The sequence below is a fragment of the Sapajus apella genome, unplaced genomic scaffold (genome assembly GCF_009761245.1).
Source record: "Sapajus apella isolate SASKATOON/1434 unplaced genomic scaffold, GSC_monkey_1.0 scaffold241, whole genome shotgun sequence".
In the NCBI taxonomy this organism is placed as follows: Eukaryota; Metazoa; Chordata; class Mammalia; order Primates; family Cebidae; genus Sapajus; species Sapajus apella.
The window spans coordinates 423,097-443,202 of NW_022437181.1; the positions used below are offsets into that span (position 1 = coordinate 423,097).

The 20,106-nt window shown below is 38.6% G+C and overlaps 1 protein-coding gene across 1 annotated transcript; it reads right to left on the bottom strand.

Moving 5' to 3' along the window:
- Window positions 1-1,410: 1,410 nt before the first annotated feature.
- PSMB1 (proteasome 20S subunit beta 1) lies at window positions 1,411-19,761 on the bottom strand. The gene is made up of 6 exons (XM_032271606.1): window positions 19,550-19,761; window positions 15,417-15,524; window positions 12,209-12,290; window positions 9,724-9,853; window positions 3,822-3,928; window positions 1,411-1,700 (listed from the first exon to the last, which is right to left on the bottom strand). Exons 1-6 carry the CDS (start codon window positions 19,642-19,644, stop codon window positions 1,515-1,517), a joined length of 708 nt encoding a protein of 235 aa, XP_032127497.1. The 5' UTR covers window positions 19,645-19,761; the 3' UTR covers window positions 1,411-1,514.
- Window positions 19,762-20,106: the final 345 nt, after the last annotated feature.

Consider the following 20,106-nt stretch of genomic DNA (forward strand, 5'->3'; position numbering starts at 1 on the left):
CAAAGATGAAAAATATAGATTTCAAATGGGATAGTCTAGTTTACACTTGGGACATTGAGATAATTTTAGGCGTCAACTGACTGGATTAAGGGATATCAAGACAGCAGGTAAAGTGCTACTTCTGGGTTTGTCTGTGAGGGTGTTTCCAGAGGAGACTGGCCTAGGAGTTCGTGGACTGAGGGCAGATTGGCCTGTGTGAGCTGGCACCATCCAACTGAATGGAGCCCAGATAGAACCAAAAGGCAAAGGCAAATTATTCATTGTCTCTCTCTCTCTCCTCAAGCCAGGATTCCTTCTGCCCTTGGGCAAACACAACTCCAGGTTCTCCAGCTTTTGGATTCTGGGACTTGATCAGCAACACCTCACACCGAACTCATTTTCAGGACTTTGAGAGTTGTACTACCAGCTTCCCTGATTGTGAGGCCTTCAGGCTTGAACTGAGCCATGCTGCCTGTTTCTCTGGTTCTCCAGCTTGCAGACAGCCGGGCGTGGGACTTTTCAGTCTCAATAATCGAGTAAGCTAATTCCTTTAATAAACCCTTTCTCATCTCTCTCTACACACATATCCTATTGGTTCTGAGTCTTTGGAGAACCCTAATACAGACACTGTAAGAGAAATATGAACCACGTTTTACCACTGTGTCCCCAATGCATGTGATAGCAAGTGACAGTACTGATGTTTGTGCAATAAATGTTTACAATGTACACCTACTAGCTTTTGATAATTTGAATTATTCATAAAAGGGAAAATAAACAAAAATGGTATGTAAGATTAACCATCAACAGTAAAATTCCATTTATACCACAGGTTGTTCTGGTGCAAAGCAAACAATAACTCTGATGTTATGTATAATTTGACTTGTTCAATAAGAATAAAATTATTCAAATATTATAATGGAGTTAAAATATATTTAATAGATCTAAAACAAAAATTTTGGCTCTATCAAAACTTAGGTCTCAATTATAACATTACTAAAGTACTTGTGAAAATTATCCCAGATTTCTGGCTAAAGCTTGTGTAAAGGGTTATTTGTTTTCATAATTTTATTTTGAAGATTTTCTCCAAAATAGCTATTCCAGGCTGCTTAACAGTCCCAGAAGTGAAAAATCTTAAAAGATATTTCATTTACATCCATTAGAGTCTTAATAAAACCCTAGTTCCTTTAGGCAAGCTGGTGGAATAAATATCAGAGCCCTCATCATAAGTTTGCCCAAAAGGTCAACTTTTATAGATAAATTCCTAGCTCATTAGTATAGGGAAAAACTAATATGATCTGTTTTTCATACTTAAAATACACAACAACAACAAAAACCTCTGAAAAATAGTAAAGGGTGCCAAAAATGAAGAAAATGAAAAGAAATTCTACTTACTATATCTGTCTTGCTTAGAGAAAACAGACTATAGCAAAATGAATACTACAGGTTTCTCTTTTAATAAACAAAACCATCCAAAGTACAGTTCCAAAGTACAAAATCAACCAGTTCTGGACTGATAAGTGATAACAGTACACAGATCAGTCCTTCCTTAAGGGAACAGTCTCCTCCCTGATGCCCTCTTTGGTCACTATGCAGATCCGGAGTGCATCCCCAGTGTACACGTCTCTCTCAGCCGCAGAAATGAAGACATCTTTCACCAGCCGCATGGCTCTGTCCAAGGACAGTGGGACATGCTCCACATTCTGCATGTTCTTAAAACCAACCTGGTGGGACAGGAAAATTTGGTGAGATGATATGTGACAATAACAAGTTTCCTCCAATACCCTCATGTGTATGAGGATTTGTGATGAAAACACTACACAAAATTAAAATGTCCCTCAGACTGAATATAAACCCTTCCAGACCTCGATGAACTACACACATCAGAAATCTGACAAATATTCACTGGGAAAGCTCCCACTCTTGAGAAGCACATGACCTAGAGAGGTAGATATATGGATGCAAGTGATGAGGGAATTGTTATAACTAAGAAGAAAATAAGAGCCAGAAGAGCCCCAATAGCTGTCCATTAAGTCTCCTAGAAGAAGAAAGGCTTCAGCCTTCAGCAGACAGGACTCTTGAGTAGGTGAGTGCTGAAGGCTACACTGAAGACCATAGAACATTCCAGACTGAAGATGTGGGATGGAGTCAGGAAGAAGACATCTTTTCTGAGAAAAGCAGAGTTAGGGTCTGGGTGGAGCGTGGATGACAGATCAATAAGCAATAAGCAGAGGAGTAGCTCTATATAACGTATTTCAGAAAACTGAGCAGGATGAATTAGGGAAGTAGGCTTGTAGGTAGAAAGGATATTAGGAAATAAATCCAATAATCTGATAATGCAGATCTGAATTTGGCTGGCAGTAAACAAAAAGAGAGACAAATCAGAAATACAGGTGACCAGCTGGGCATGGTGGCTCACGCCTGTAATCCAAGCACTTTGGAAGGCTCAGGTAGACAGATCACCAGGTCAGTAGTTTGAGACCAGCCTGGCCAATACGGTGAAACTCCATCCCTACTAAAAATGCAAACTTAGCTGGGCATGGTGGCTGGCACCTGTAATCCCAGCTACTAGGGAGGCCGAGGCAGGAGAGCTGCTTCAATCAGGGAGGCAGAGGTTGCAGTGAGCTGAGATTGCACCATTGCACTCCAGCATGGGTGACAGGGCGAGACTCTGACTCAAAAAAAAAAAAAAAGAAAAAAGAAAAAAAAAACCGTTGTTGACCTTTGAACAACAGTTTTCAACTGCTCAGGTCCATTTATACATAAATTTTTTCAATAAACATACTGGAAATTTTTTGGAGACGTGCAACAATTTGAAAAAACTCAGATGAGCCACATAGCCTAAAAATATTTTTAAAAGCTAAGAAAATGGTATGTCACAACTGTATGTAGATACTGTTTTATCATTTACTACCATAAAATACACATAAATTGATTGTAACAAATTAAAGTGATCTCTCAAGGTTCTCCTTTGTTTTTCACTGTGTTTAGTGCAGTATTATAAACCTTAAATAACAAGTGACCCAAACAAAGCACTACTAGTGATGTTGGAATTGCTCCCTGAGAAGCAGAGAAAGTCATGACATTACAAAAAAAAAGTTGAATTGCTTGAATGTACTGTAGATTGAGGTCTGCAGCTGTGGTTGCCCACCACTCCAGACAGATCATTCTCCTTATAAACAGATGATGTAACTTGCAGTATTAATAAATACAGTACAGTACTGTAAAGGTATTTTCTCTTCTTATTTTTTAAATATTCTATTTTCTATAGTTTATCATAAGAATACAGCACATAATACATATATAAATATGTGATAATCGACAGTTTACATTATTGGCAAGGCTTCTGGTCAAGAGTAGGCTTATTAGTAAAGTTTTCCAGTAGTCGAAAATTGTACGTGGATTTTCCAATGCTCAGGAAATTGTGCCCCAACTCCTGTGTTGTTCAAGGGTCAACTATATGGTTGGGTGCTAAAATACAGTATTAAGTAACACAAAAAGGTTGAGTAAGAGGGAGAAAGGCATTTTTATGATCTTCAGGTAAAGGTGGCAAGAGAATTAAAAACATGGGTGGAACCACTGCAGACATAAAGGAGTTGGCAGCCACGAGAATACAGGAAAATAAAGTCATGGGAGTAGGTTAGGATCCACGAGAGAGTAGGGAGAACACGGAGAGAGATGATAAGGTTTGTGTAGGGCACATTAGCCAAACTCAAAGAGTAATTTATAAGAAAGTCTTTGTATCTCCGCTCTCCTAAGCTAATGAAGAGGAGAACTTGGAGGAAAGCACTTCAGCTGAATACCATGACAACTTGGACAGTATCATTACCTGGACATAGTATTACCTGGTTGTCAAGCAGGGGCTGTAGCATGGCACTTGCTGAGCCTCCAGCCTTGAAGGAGTCTCTCTGGTAAGACCCTACTGGGTCAAAGCTGTATACAGCCCCCTTTCCTTAAAGAAGAAAACAGTATCCATAAGGATGGCATCCAATCACAATCCCAAATCACTGCAAAAATAAATCAGGTCAAAACATGACAAAAAATGGACTATCGCCTTGACTAAAACTTCAGGGAAGGGTTGGAACTTTTGCACTGTGACAGCTGTACCACACACTGTTGCACAGTGAAAGACAGAACAGTCACCGTTGCACAGATGCCACCCAGCAGACATCCCCAATTCCTGTATAGGTGTGTTGTTCAAGGTTCAACTGTATGCTTGGGAATTAAAATATAATACTGGGTAATAGAGGAAGGGTGAGTATGAGGGAGAGAGGCATTTTTATGATCTCTGGAAACATGGACTGGAACCACTGCAGACATAAAAGAGTTGGAAGCCATGAGAATATAGAAAACAATCAAAGTAGGTAAGGACCCACAAGAGAGCAGGCGGAACAGAGAGAGAGAAGGTTAAGGTTTGTGCAGGGCACATCAGCAAACTCAAACAGTAGTTTATAAGAAAGTTTTTATATCTCAGCTCTTCTAAGCTAACGAAGAGAACTTGAAGGAAAGTACAACTTATGCATACGTCCACAAGACAAAGCAACATGTAACATGTATAATACAATACTATTTTTGCTTAAAAGAATAAGAAAACTATTTGTACAAGCACAAAGTATGGAAAGATAAATAACAAACTGTGGATGGTTATCTTTGAGCACTGAATTAGAGGTGAGAAAAGGGAATGACTTCATATGCTTCTGTATTATTTGAGTTTATTACAAAGAACACAGGTAATTTTGTAATTTTTTAAAAAGGCCTGTTAAAAACAACTGTGACCTAGGCATGAGAAATCACAAATAATTTACAAAATAATGATTTTTAAAAAAATAACTGATTTGGAAAATACATCATATACCAGAACTTAGTTACCCAGGGAGATATGATATGGGGACAATCTTCTTACTAACCATGTACAACCACCATTAGCATTGTATGTTTTCTACTATTGAACTGCATAAACTGAATTCTCTGGTGGAGGAGGCACCATCTGAGGTCACCTAAGAAACTGTGGTTAGTGTTTTTGCTGGAAGGGAGCTTGGGAAAAGACATGAGATCACAGCAGGCAACCCACTAACCTCAATATACAAAAAAAGAAAGAGATGTAATGTGTACAGGCCAAAAAAAAAAAAAAGGTTGTATCTCTGATGAGGCTGACAGACCCCAAGTAAACTGAGGCCCAAAAGCTTTACTCAAGGATGGAACCAATCTCAGAAAACCACACATAACAAATTAAAAAAAAAACAAAAGAAAGGGTGGGATATATCCAAGAACACAGCTTTAAAGACTCTCTAGAAAAAGCAAGACACACACTGGTAAAATCAATGTAAAACACACACATATACAAAATAAAAATAAATCAATGTGGAATGGCATCAATCTTGATTACAAAGTGCTTTTCCTAGTCAAAGTAAAATCCAAAAGCACAATAATTTCAATGTAAAAAATAAAATCAGACAAATTTTAAAATAAATACAGATAAGCTTTGGATGAGAGAGGTTTTTCTAACAAGGCAGGAAACTGAATGTCATAAAGAAATTATTGACAGATTAGACTGTATGAAACACAGAAATTTGTGTGTAGTGAAAGACATCATCCATAAGAGAAAAATAACACTCTTGGGGGTATCTATAATATTACAGAGGGTTGACACAGTTGAACGTAGTTCTTGAAAATCAGTAAGAAAACTAACCTGCAAATAAGGAAATGGGCAAAAGTTAATATATGAATCAGTCTCCAAAGAGGAAATTTAAAAAGTCAATATATGTATGAAAACATTCCCCAAAATAATATAAATTAAAATAATAGATTGGGCAAAGATATGTTTCAAAATGTGTTAATTCTAATACTGGGAAGGTTACATAAAATCGGGTACTCAGGGTACTGGTGTGTCCTTTAGAAAGGGTGTAGTCAACAAAATACAAAAAAAAAAAAAATCTGGCCCAATACTTCTACTACTAGAAGTTTATTCCAACAAGCCAAGCATAATCGGAGAAGTACACAAAAGTGTATTTACAAAGATGTTCGTTATATTGTTTATATTAAGAAAACAGGAAACCAAATGCCCTTTAGAGGACTGATTAGGTAAATGACGGTACAGCCATACTGTGTAAGTCAGCAATTAAAAATCATTGTGTTATAGCAGCAAAAACAGAAGGAAAAAAAATACAAAATCATTATGCATATAGCTTAGCTTAGATCTCGATAATACATAATGTATAGTCACAGAAAAACCGATACCAAAGCCCTACTTATATAAAACTGCATGCGTGTAATGTATAAACATGTACTGATTGTTTTCAATGAAGAAAAACTAAAGCCATTTTTAATTTGGGAAAATAAGTTTTAAAAGGCGTGAGAGCAAGTAAGAGATTAAAGACAGAGAGGTTAGTGCGGACAGTGGCTGACATCAAACCAAAGAGCTGTGGACCTTGCTGTCCTGAAAGTTTCAAAATGGAGCACTGCTCTCCAGGTCCCCACATCCACCAACACCGAAGACAGTAAATGAAGTCTCCTGAGACATTAGCAGAGGCTCTGGACTTAGGGGACCAAGCTCAAGAGTAGCAAAGGGTAGGAGCAAAACACATGAAATGAAAAGCTGATGTAAACAAAACACAGACTTTCAGTCCCCTTCTTCCTCCAAGGCCTAAAGCTGCCAACCCAGCTTTTCTTCCTATAGTCCCACCTCATTCCAGGAAAAAAGATTAAACTCCTGGCCGGCACGGTGGCTCACACCTATAATTCCAGCACTTGGGAAGCTGAGGCGGGCAAATCACGAGGTCAGGAGATGGAGACCATCCTGGCTAATATGGTGAAACCCCATCTCAACTAAAAGAAAAAAAAACAAAACAAAACAAAACCCAGAAATTTGAAGAACTTGAAGAAAGCCTCTAACAGAGAAGACAGAGGCTAAAAATGAACACACAACATGGGGGAAACAAAGCACTCTAATGAAATATAGAAAACTGCAAAGAAAGTACACAACATCTAACAAAAACAGGATTTTTTTTTTATAAGCCAGAAAATGAGAAAAAGCTCTTAGAAATTAATGTCACCAGGAATAAAAGCAATCAGTAAAAAATGAAAAGCTAAAATTAAGGAAATCTTCATACAGTAGAGCAAAAAAGACAAAGAGATGGAGAACATATGGAGTAAAAAATAAAGCACCAGGTCATAATCTAGGTGGTTGTGGAGAAGGTGGGAGGGGTAGGGAAGGAAGAGAGGAAAAGAAGGTGGAGAAAGGACAAAATAAATAAGAAACTCTAGGCAAGGAACATCATTATACAATTTCAGAACACCAGGGTAAAGAAAAGATCCTAAAAGCAAAGTCTCAAAAAGGTCCCGTTTTCAATTTTCAGAAATCTCTTCTAAAATAAGGAAATAAGAAAGAAGACAGCATAGGATGTGGTGAAATCTCAGTATGGCAGTGTGCATCTGTCTTAGCACAACTAGTCCATCCTGAAGCAAAGGTAAAAGAGATCCACCTATTATGTGAGGTCTGACCATCAGACGAATTGTATTCAGAGTGTACAAAGAACTGACAAAAAGTTTAAAGAAATCTGAGCCAATTACAGAGGTAGTTAATTTGAGAAAAAAATAAAAACAAGTTATACAAGAAAGAAAATATCAACGCATACTACTTGGCGCAACAAAGATGATTCTCTATCTGGTCATAATATAAACATTAAAGGTCTATGTTATCAAAAGTTTGATGTGTTGTTATGGGAGGATGCTAATGAGGAAGAGAACACAAAAGAGCTAAGAACCACTATCTACCAGAACAAAATTACCAAAAGATATCTCAAAAGAGTGCAGTATAGTTTTGGAAAATGGAGGTAAGTGCCAGAAAATACAGGTAAAAGAGCTAAAAATTGCCTCAGGAGGGCAATGGAAAAAGAAGGTAGAGGACTGCTTTATTATTCACACAAATTCCTCTATAAAATAAAAATCAGTTTAAAGAACATATAAAGCCAACCCGACAGACAAGCTTAAACAGACAGTTCTAGAGACACCTGAGGTTGTCACCAAAACTAGGAACACTGTTACATGGAAATCAAAGAACGGAGCTCTGAAGTGAAACAAAGCCAAACCTAAGTCTTAGGTCTGCTGCTTAGTAAATATGAACTTTCTCAGATTAGACTAACTCTCAGAAAAACTCAAGGATGCTGTCTGGCTTGCGGAAATTCAATGGCAACAATTTTTAATGTTGCTAAAATCTGAATCTATTAATCTGACATTCAAGTCAAGCATAACATAAGTCAAAAAAGACACCAGAAGCATCCAGCATTCTAGGTTAGGCAAATTAATCTGTAGCTAGAATCTATTACCCAGGTTAAGGGTAATTCATTTCTATTTTTACTATTTCTATACTTTTTCTCTTAGTTTTCAAGTAAAGTTGAAAGCCTCAAAAAGAAATTTTGTCAACCTAATTTATCTACACCTCAACCAGGGTAAGTAAAATGATCAGTATGCTTCCCAAGGATGTGTATGGGGGCAGATACTAAGAGTCTGAGAGAGAGCGCATGCAAAGAAAATGCTCATGGAACAGAAAGGGATAGGAGTCAACACTTGAGATGCAGGGTCGCCAGTCCCCTTTTCTTTCTGTGTCCATTGAGAAAGAGAGAGTGCTCTGACTGCTCTGTGATGTGGCCAGCTGCACGTATTTCCCTGGAGGCTCGGACCCAAGCCAAGGCCTGCCTTGAACATTCCCAGGCACTGATAATATTGTTTAAGCTACTGCTTGAAAACACTGAAAAATTACCCCTGTTGCTAAACACATAGAAACTATCCCCGGCCTTTAACCTAATGCCTTAAACACTCAGATAAACTCCCTAACTAGACTCCCTCACTGTGGACACATCTTTTCCTGCTGTCTGTTGAGAGGACTGCTGCAGCACTAAGTGCTTTCAACTGACCACCCTGAGATTTAGTGTTCTGGAACCCCAACTAGGTTCAGGGCAGTCCCTTACAGGAACTCCTTTGCCACCACTTTTTGGGCAACTCTAGCCATTGGTTGAGCCAGAAGGAACACCAAAGATGGGCTTACTCCAATAATGTCCTCATCTAGAGATTTCTGTCACTTCTTACCTCAATGGACTATTCTAAATGGTGACACAGATCTGTCCTGGGAGATTGTACTTGGTTTTTTAGAAGCAACCAGAAGCCAATCCAAATGAGAACTGGTGGAAAACATCAATGCCCATAGGGCATACATGTGGGGTAATATAGCTTTGGATCAAAAAACAGATGGAATAGTAAGTAACAAGACTAATACTCTCAGGCACCCCTGGTCTGGCTCTGACAGAAAATCAAAGAGGTATTTCAAAAAGTTCTGAAAACACTGGAGTAGATTCAAATTATTAATTACCCCAAATGACTTCTAAGACTTTTCAAGAACTTTTGGAAGTATGTCTGTTAAGAAAAAGTTTTAATATTCAGAATTCTGTTTAGGTGAAGCTTTCTAGGTCAGATTTCTTTGTATAAGACAAAAATGCCTAATTATTTATTATTATCGTATGCAAGATCCTGAGAAACTAGTAAAATAACTGGCTGCTTAACATTCACTATTAGAGCTTTAATGTGTCTTTGGATATCATATACTTCCCTTTCAGCTTCAATTTCGTCACTTTCAATATCAGAAATAAAATGAGAATGGTGTTAGATGGTATTTTCAACTCTAGCTGGAAATACATACATCTAGGAAATAATAATTCCTCTTCCCCACCATTTTCCAGAAAACAGGAATTTTACCTTCTTCATCAAGTCCACCAATGATGTTGTAAACATAGTATGGAAAGAAGCGCCTTGAATACAGGATCGTAGACAGCATTGCAGCAATTGCCCCCGTAGTCATGGCCTTATTATTGGAATGCTTATACATCTGCAATTATTGATAAAAGTAACAGGCATGTAGAGGCAGAGGCTACTATAGACTAGAACAAGCAACAGTATAAAGTGAATAAATAAATGCATACCACAGTGAAAGGGGAAAGCATGTCAATTTCTTTCATGTTCAACCAACAGAGTATTACTAAGATACAATGCTAAGGGAAGGAATGCCAAGTTTGCCCTCAGCTCTCTGGTTTAAAGACTATTTTCTATACCATCCTTATGTCAGGTACTGCCAATTCAAGAGCTAATGTGCATGAAAGGGCACATGAAGTGGCTTAAGGAAGACGGGTTCGAATCCATCTCTCTCCCTCACTCTGCATCTAGACCGGGGTCTGCAAACTACAGTCCAGGGGCCAAATCCAGCCTACCCCCTATTTCTGTAACTATTGTCCGTGGCTGCCTTTTCACTACAAAAGCAGAAACAAATAACTGTGACAGGGATCAAATAGCACATAAAGCTGAAAATATTTCTTATCTGGTCCTTTACAGAAAAAATTATGCCAATCCCTGATCAAACCCAGATGTAAGTCCCTCTCTTTGTGGAGCAGATCTCTGTGACAACAGAATACATAAGGGAACACCCTTATTCTGCATAATTTTAATACACAGCAGTGGTTGTGATCCTAAAACATCTACAGTAGAGAAAACAAGGGTCCAAAACAGGGTCTTAGCATGACAATACAGTGATTGCAAGATCCTAGCTGTATCATACCATTGGGAATCCTACATGATCCACCAATACAGAAACTTCACAAAAATTATAAACATAAAATGAATTTAAGATCACTAATTTTTGCTACCCATATAGCAAACATCTCTAAAGAGAAACCTAAAGCCAGGCATAGTGGCTCACACCTGTAATCTCAACTGAGGCAGGAGAACGTTTGAGCCCAGAAGATGAAGTCTACAGTGAACTACGATTGCACCATTATACTCCAGCCTGGGCAAAAAAGCGAGACGCTGTCTCTAAATAAATAGGTAGATGCCTAACTAGCACTGTAAAATCAATGATGGTCAAAACAGTAAAAAATGATTAGAGATCAACTACACTGCAAGTAATGGATAAGTCATTTTACAGAGTCTTTCCAAGACAAAAACCATAAAAAAATATTCATTCCATTTCAATTCAAAACCAAGCACTAACAATTATTTACTTCATCATTTAATAAAGTATGACAGAAAAGCTTCGGGAAGGGGTATGTATTATATTGACTCCACTGTTTCTTGTTTTACTAACAATGCCATGTTTACGTTTGTCTTCTAAATCCCATTTATAAAATAAGCATTAGGAATTATACAAATTGTCAATAAATGTAAGTCATTATAGCTTTCAATATAAGTTTTGAAAAAAGTATTAAAAATTGATAAATATTGAGTGAAATCCTTTCTACATGTTCAAAAAGCATATGCTAATGAAAAACGGCATTACATACTCCAGTGACCACTCACAAGTGTAAATAATCTCAAGTGTTATTCACATGGGCAAAACAGAATGTGATCACTCATGACTTCTGGCAGCTGGCTATCAACTGAAGCCTGTCAGGTGATAGAAGTTAATGGTGTATGTTGTGCTTCTCATCCAAGCTCCTGGCTTATTCATTCTTTCGTATTTGTACTCATGTATCCTGCCAACTAAGAACACAACACCGTAAAGAAGGAAAGCTTGTCAGCTGATGGTGCCGCAAACCAAGCTCCTGTGTAAAATCTTTCCTGGGCTCTTTCCTGCCACAGAAATTGATTTGTTTTGTTTTTGAGGGCAGAGTCTCTTCACAAGAACTCCTCCTAGGCTACTTCTGAAAGGGTAGAGAACCCTTCATATGATACTAGACTTTAACAAATGGAATGTTCTGTTGTTTCACATTATGCTACTTGAATGACCCTGCATTAATAATATAATTTCATTTATAGGCCGAGCGCAGTGGTTCACACCTGTAATCCCAGCACTTTCGGAAGCCGAGGTGGGTGGATCACAAGGTCAGGAGTTTGAGACCAGCCTGGCCAAAACCCCATCTCTACTAAAATACAAAAATTAGGTGGGTGTGGTGGCAGGCGCCTGTAATCCCAGCTCCTCAGAAGGCTGAGGCAGGAGAATCACTTGAACCTGGGAGTCAGATGTTGCGGTGACCTGAGATCATGCCATTATACTCCAGCCTGGGCAACAAGAGCAAAACTCCGTCCCAAAAATAAATAATAATTAATTTCATTTCTAGGATACATTTATAATTAATGTACTAACCTAGTGACTCTCTAGCTATTCTGACCAACAGTTATGTTGTAGGTTTAAATGAATGTAATGAATTGCTATTAATTTAAAAATAGTGTAGAAATGTACAAAAGCATCTACCTTTAGTCTTGCTTCAATAATCTTTGTCAGGGTAAGACAGTCTCCATGAAAACCGCTGCATCCAATGACTGTTTTGTCTGTTCTGTAAAAAGCACATTCCAGAAAACTGAGCTGGTTAGACAGTAGAGTAAAACATATCTTGGGCAATTTTAAATTTAAAACTCCGATTCTAACTATTTTCTAAATGGTAACGGGACAAGCAGCCACCCTTCAGCGGTGGGGGGCAGATGTCTCTACTCCTATGTCTCACTCCTTATTCCAGATAAGTGGATCAAAGACTTTAAAAATGCAACTGTGAATAGACTAAATAAATCATGGGTGAATTTTTTTTACTATCTTGGGCTGGAGAAGGTAGGTAGGTAGGTTGATTGATTGATTTTTAAGACAGTTTTGCTCTTGTTGCCCAGGCTGGAGTGCAATGGCACAATCTTGGCTCACTGTAACCTCCACCTCCCGGGTTCAAGCGATTCTCCTGCCTCAGCCTCCCAAGTACCCGGGATTACAGGCGCCTGCCACCAACCCCAGATAATTTTTGTATTTTTAGTAGAGATGAGGTTTCACCATGCTGGCCAGGCTGGTCTCTCCAGCACTTTGAGATTAGAAGCGTGAGCCACCATGTCCAGCCTGGGGAAGGTAGTTTTAAACATGACACAATCCAAGGGCTACACAGAAAGATTTCATAAATTTGACTCCATAAAAAGTTAAAAGTTCTACAGAGAAATTTATGAGTAGCTTTTTAAAACCCTAACAAAATATACTGGTAGCATATACTACCAAAGTTCAATTTTGATTCTACAAAGAGTTCTTATAAATAAGAAAAGCAGTAATAACATAATGGAAAGATGGATTCTATGAACACTCTATGAACAGACAAGTCACAGAAAGAAGAGACATTAAGTCACCATAAACATAAGAGCCTCTATGTTGCTCAGAAATCCAAATCTAAGAAAGAGACTATTTCAACCAATTATACAGCACTGGCTAATAATGTCTAACTAAATGCTGGTGAGGTTGTGGAAACAGTATAAACTGATTAACTTGTTAGATGAGCAACTTGGTAGTATATTAAAAATTTAAATACAACCACTTTCACTAATTCTATTGCTAGAAATCTAGCTTGTCAATATCCTTACGCAAATATGCAAAGGGATGCTCCAGATTCACCAGTGAGTATACATTTTAAAAGCGTCCCCAAACAAAACCAAACCTCAATGTCCATCTGTATGGAACGGATTAAATTTTGGTACAGACATACAAATTCAACCCTGTATTTCAAAAATTAATTCCTAGAATCTTGATCTGAATCTATAAAGAAACCTAAACAATATTTGGCAGAGGCCACCTTTAGTCTTGCTTCAATAATCCATGAAAACTGCTAATTCCTTTCAGAAACTTATAATCCTTTTGGAAAATAATTCCTTTTGGAAACTTATGAATGACTCACACAAACCATACTCGTCCTACTAGGACAGCAGCCGACGCCTCTGGGGTCATCACTAGCATCACTTGATCTATTCCTACCACCAACCTCACTGCACTGATGTGAAGACCTCCAATTCCCTAGAAGGCTTTACTGCCTTTACTAACAAGACTAGCTGACAATTCCAATAGGGAAAAATCTTAGAATTTCAACATCCTTTCCTCAAATATCCAGGTGTATCAAAGAAATGGGAGTTTCCATGCAAAGAATAGAGTCTCAAACAGGTTTGGAAGAGGCAAGCTTGGTTATAGGTCAGCCCCACAGGACATGGGATGAGGGATATATATAGGCATTGGTTAATGCTTCATTGTTCCTGTTCTCCATCTCTATACCTGACTTGTTTCATTAAAAAAAAAGGGGGGGGGGGCTCACTTCAGCAGCAAACATAACTAAAGCATTACGAAGATGAGTAAAAGCTAGTACAAAGGTGGTATCCATAAAGTTATGTTTTAAAATCTTATTCCTTATATTTACTACTTTCAAGTTGTACAAGTGTCATATTTGAGGAGAAAAAGGTAAACCAGAGCATTCTAAACAGAAAGCAGAAAGGGGGTATCAAAAGATGGACGTGGACAGAAAGAGAACTGGGAAGATGAAGACAAACTTCATTGCTTTTTTTGGTTAAGATGTGGGCCATCCCTGGGACAAGGAAAGAAAACAGATCTTTACTTCTTTACCTACTCCCTACAATACAAGGAGGGCCTGTCCAAAGGACCTAAACCTTGTAAGTCCCATTCCTATTACAATTCAAGTTTAACAGGCTTTAATAATTAACCCAGTAATTCATGACCATTTATAAGCGTTTCCAAAACTGTTAAAAATCACTGCTAATCTGCAATATGTATTTAGGTAATTTGTGCAGGCTCTTTTTTAAGTTTTGGCTTTATTTTCATGTTTGAGGAAAAATACAGCTAGCCTATTAAAACTGAGCTGTGGATATAATTGATTAGGATCTAAGATGAATGTTTCAGGTTAAAAAAAGTGTGGGAAGGCAGATTTAAAAAAAAAAAACAAAAAAAAAAAAACACCAATTTAATGGATTAATGGTGCTATGGCTTGAATGTCCCCTTCAAAACTCATATTGAAATTTAACTGCCATTGTGAAGGTACTGGGAGTTGGGAACAGGTGTTAGGTCCTGAGGGCTTAGCCCTCAGGAATGGACATTATCATTAAGAGTGGGTTTGCACTCATTTGCTCTCTCCTTTCTTTCTCTGCCCTTGCACCATGTTAAGACACAGCAGGAAAGCCCTCACCAGGTGCCAGCCCCTCAATCTTGGACTTCTCAGCCTCCAGAACTGTAAACAAATAAATTTCTGTTCATTATAAGTTACCTAGTCTATGTTATAGCAGCATAAAATGGACTAAGACAAATGTAGATGGAAAAAGTGATACAAAGTAACTACACCTTATAAGACCTAGGTGATGGCATATGGGTTTTCATTAGGAAACTCTCTTACTTTTGTTGTATATATGAAATTTTTCACAGTAAAATGCTGGGGTGAACACATTTAGGTTACAGAAAGGGCAGTTGGTACCCTGAATATTGTAAATGTTTAGACTGCACATTGAATCATTAGGAAACATTAACTTAGAAAACGGTTTTCTAATAAAATCGCTCCCAAAAGCAACCTAAAAACTCATGAAATCAATCATGTAGAAGTAGAAACTCTCAAAGCATTAAATCATTACAAAGGTATTGTGAAGTGTCTTTAGAAATATTTACTTACAATTTGTAACATTTGGGGCTATCCCGGGTATGAATTGAAAACCCTTCACTCAATCGAGTATCTGAAGCAACAATTGAAAAATCTTCTCCAGCAATTGCCAGTACAGTACTGAGGAAAAAAGACAAAAAAAAAATTAATTCTCCAGAGTGGCAATCCTATTTCTACAAGTAAAAGAATGCTCCATAGCATATAATGGGATAAAATACTCTAGATGTGAACAAAAATAGAATTCAAATGGGAAGAGGAAAGATGAGGGGGTAGAGAATGAACCCCTGGCTACAAATTGTCTGGAAAAAAAAATTATTAACAAGCCTAAATCAGGGCAAAGTCTTCTCGGCAGGAAGTAACAGAAAAGCCAATGAATGATCATCACCAACACATTAAATACTTACTCGTGCAAGGTACTACTAATACAGAACAACTAAATGCTACATTTGTTCCCTTGAGGATCAGGTACAAACAGCGGTACTACAACATAAGCTCTGTGAGTTTAGAGAAGATGGGATTTTTTTTTTCATTTCTTTATATCCAAGTCCTTTTATAATGCCTATTTCTTTATACCTAAGTCCTTATATAATGACAAATAAATGGGCAAACAGTAATATTTTCCCTCTGTGGCTGTACAATTTGACAGCTTATCAAAGAGACTTACAGTATGAATTTCAAAAGCAGACTGCCTGGATTCTAATTCTGGCTTTTCCATTTAGTAGATATGAGGCTGTGGGTAAGTTACTTCTCAAAGCCTCAGTTTCATCATATATACAACAGAGATCATATCAGTTGCTACCTCACTAGGGTGTTCAAAGAATCAAATATGTAAAGCCCTTATTGCAGTGCCTGACATGTAACTGTTCCTCTAGTAAGTGTTAGCTATGACTGCTGCGGCACTAGAATATGATTAAGCACCTGGGCTCTGGAATTACGAGACAGAGACCCATCTTGCTATTTACTAGGTATGTCATCTTGGGCAAATTCTCCAAATTCAAGTTGATGGTAACAATACCTGTGTCACAGGGTGTGTATATTTGGGTGTGTATATCTTAATGTACAAAGCTTGATTGGTAACTATAACCACTGTTTCAATGCAGTAGTGGAAATTAAGGCATGGTGCCTCACAGACATAAGGACTCAGAAAACTTTAGCCACTATTTTAACTGAGGTGGGATTTGTGTTAAAGCTCTCACATAGAAAATGACGGCATTCCAGGTAAAATAAACAGCAAGTGAAGGCAAACAGGTAATAATTCAAATAGTACATACATTCAAGCAACTCATTCAGGTGGCCCTTTTGCATAAGCACATGTAGTAACATAAGGTTTATGTGATGGACAGGGTTCCTACTGTAGAAAATCCCAAATGCCAAGCTAAAGATTTTGGAATTTTAGCAAGGAATCATGAAGGTTTTCTGAGCAAGAATGATCTGTAGTTGTAACTACTCAGGAGGCTGAGGAGGGAGGACTGCTTGAGCCCAGGTGTTCAAGGCTGCAGTGAGCTATGACTGTACCTGGGCATTAGAGTGAGACCTGGACTTTAAAAAAACAAAGAGAGAGAGAGAAAAGTCCCATTTACAAAGTGGGGTTTTAGGAAGACTACTCTGACAATAACATAATTATGAAATGGGATGGAAATATTGTTCTAACACTAACACAATGGTAAGGTAGCAGGTGAACAGGAACAAACAGGTAAATCCAAAATCATCACAAATGCACAAAATAGACAAGTTTTTATATCTACTTAAATGTGTTAGGAACTGGGAAAACCAATTATGACATCCAAGATTTAGAACTTACATGAGCAGAATGATGGCATAATTATAAGAAGTATCTTAACAGTAGAGAGGAGGCTGGGCACAGTGGCTCATGCTTGTAATCCCAGCACTTTGGGAGGCTGAGGCAGGCGAATTGCCTGAGTTTGAATTTGCCTGAATTCAGGAGTTTGAGACCAGCCTGGCCAACAAGGCGAAATCCCATCTCTACTAAAAATAGAAAAAATTAGCCAGGCGTGGTGGCGGGTGCCTGTAATCCCAGCTACTCAGGAGGCTGAGGCAGGAGAATCGCTTGCATTCGGGAGGCGGAGGTTGCAGTGAGCCGAGACTGCGTCACTGCACTCAAGGCTGGACTACGGAGACTCCATCTCAAAAAAAAAAATAACAATAATAATAATAATAAATAAAAATAAAGGAGGAGAGAAAATTGAGAGGAATAATTAGCTTGCTTTTTGTTTTGTTACCTGTCTTGATTTACCATGAGAGCAGAAAAACCTGCTAGAAATGTTTTACTGGCCGGGCGTGGTGGCTCACGCCTGTAATCTCAGCACTTTGGGAGGCCGAGGTGGGCAGATCACCTGAGGTCAGGAGGTCAAGACCAGCCTGGCCAACATGGTGAAACCCTGTCTTCATAAAAATAAATAAATAAATAAAAAGAAATGTTTTACTGAAGAAGCCAGAATCGACTCACGAGAGGCAGAACTAGAAAATCACATTTGGGATTAATCCTCCCAGGAATGAGACATTAAGAGTGCCAAGTGATAAGGCGGCTAATGACTTAACTATATTTAAAGACAAAGCAGAAAAAAAGAACTAGGCCTCATTTTGTGGAAGCAAAGACTGCCTGAGAGCCAGCTGCAATAAACACGAAAGTAAAAGAACAAAGGCTAAGGAAAAGTAATCAGAAAGTTCTAAGTAACTTTTAGGGCAGTAATGGCTTAAACCGAATTACAAGGGATTAAAAAGTGAGTAATGAGTAGGGTATACTGAACACTGAAAGTTCTTATTTATGGAAAATAGTCTTACAAAATGGGTCCAATAACCCTCCCTACAATATACAACTTAATGAGTCATCACAGGAAGTGTTAGAGGATTAAATAACAGCTTATAATTTACAAAATACATTTCTCATGTTTCTCACCGAAAACTATGAAGCTGCTAAGATAGATAAGGAGATTTAGGTTCAAGAAGTTCAGAAGTACCCAAAGACCACACTGTCCTTTAGTGGCAGAACCAAGGCTAAAATCAGTCTTTCGTTATCTATCACACTCCAAAAATGTGCATTAATATTTGAAATTTATGAGAAAGCAATTAATATTTTTCTTTAAAAAATTTTTTTTTTTGTAGAGATGGGGCTGGTCTTCAACTCCTGGCCTCAAGAGATGATCGTCCTGTCTTAGCTTCCCAAAGTGCTGGGATTACAGGTGCGAGCCACAGTGCCCGGCCAGTACTTTTTATTTTCTTAAAGAACCATCGGTTCGAAATTGAGCGTTTATATTTTAAAATACTAAGCTTGATTGATAACTATAACCACTGCTTAAATTTACAGCTCTTCCCTATCAAGAGTCTTAAACAGAGCATCTTTCTATAAACCTAAATCTCTGGTGTACCACCACGGAAAATTTTATTACTCAACATAAAGCTGTTAAATAAAATAAAAACCAAAACTTGAACATGCAAGAACACACATATTACAAGGTCCATCTTCTATTTTTTTTTTTTTCCTGAACTTAAGCTAAACGTTTAAAAAAAAAAAAAAAAAAAGCACTTATTTACGAAATTGTTTGCTCAACCAATCCCACCTCCTATTTGAAATAAAAGACAATGACTCAACTGCACAATTAGAAATAACAGAAGTCAGGCAGCTACAATTAGACGTTGCTACCGACACAACTATGCATCTAACACCACAGACCAAACAATCCTAACTTTTAAGTTTCAGACGCTAGACCTTTATTCTCGCCTGCTGGCTTAAGAAACGTGTTCAGACTCTACGAAAAGCTAAGATAGTTTTAAAGATCTTCCATATGGGCAGAAGTTGTTTCAATTTCTACTTTACTGTCTGATAGCAGCAAGGAGCATGGAGTGGCGGTCTACACTAAGACCCAAATAACCAGGCTGCAATGGGAAACCCTAAAAACCAAGGCTGTATCGCAATCACCAAGTAAACTCGAGCAAAGCGAGCCTAAAGGGGGAAACACAGCGCAAGAGAGGACGGCAGAAGACGGGCCTTGTGCGGACCCACTCAGCTCAGGGTTCTGAGGCCTGCAGGGAATCCGGGCAGCGCCTTCGCGGCGGTGACCCCCAAATAGGCTTCAACAGATGGGGGGAGGGCGAAAGTGAAAGCGGCGGCTCTCAAGGATTTTTACCCTCCGTTGAAAGCGTAGGGCGAAAATCGTAGCTGCAGAGGGCCCGCAGCTCTGTGCGGCTCCATCCCCAGGTCTCTGCCAGGACCCGAATACATGGCTGTGGAGGACAACGCCGCACTGAAGCGCCCGTAACTCCGTCCTGTACGCCTGCTGTCTCACGGCGAGATGGCGGCCCTGACCGGACGTTACGCCACTTCCGGCTTCTCCTTAAGCTCGCCCCCGGCCTCTCTAGCTCGCACTAGTCGTTGCTCCTGGAGGGCCGCCCTGCCGCTAGTCCCTTTCACAGTTGGGTCCCGCCCATTACCAGAAAGATATTAAGGTTTTTGTTTTTTGTTTTTCCCCCGAAGAAAACACTGGAATTCACCCAGATGGACAAAATTTTAAAAGTCTGACCATACAAAAATTTGCCAAAACTATGGAGCAACGGCAACTGGAATAATGGTAACAGCGTAAATTGTCCTGGCTAATACAAAATGTATGTAACATTTCCTATCCTTAAAGAGCTCACAACCTCACTGAGGGTTAGGGTTACAAAGGAAACAAGCGGTATAATATAT

Bases quoted from the DNA above. Each gene is read 5' to 3' on its own strand.
- PSMB1 (XM_032271606.1), bottom strand. From the start codon at position 19,644: ATGTATTCGGGTCCTGGCAGAGACCTGGGGATGGAGCCGCACAGAGCT. The intron at 15,525-19,549 runs GTAAAAATCCTT...TTTTTTCCTCAG, and splicing joins CCCTACGCTTTCAACGGAGG to TACTGTACTGGCAATTGCTG. The intron at 1,701-3,821 runs GTAATACTATGT...CTGTCCCACCAG, and splicing joins AGCCCCTGCTTGACAACCAG to GTTGGTTTTAAGAACATGCA.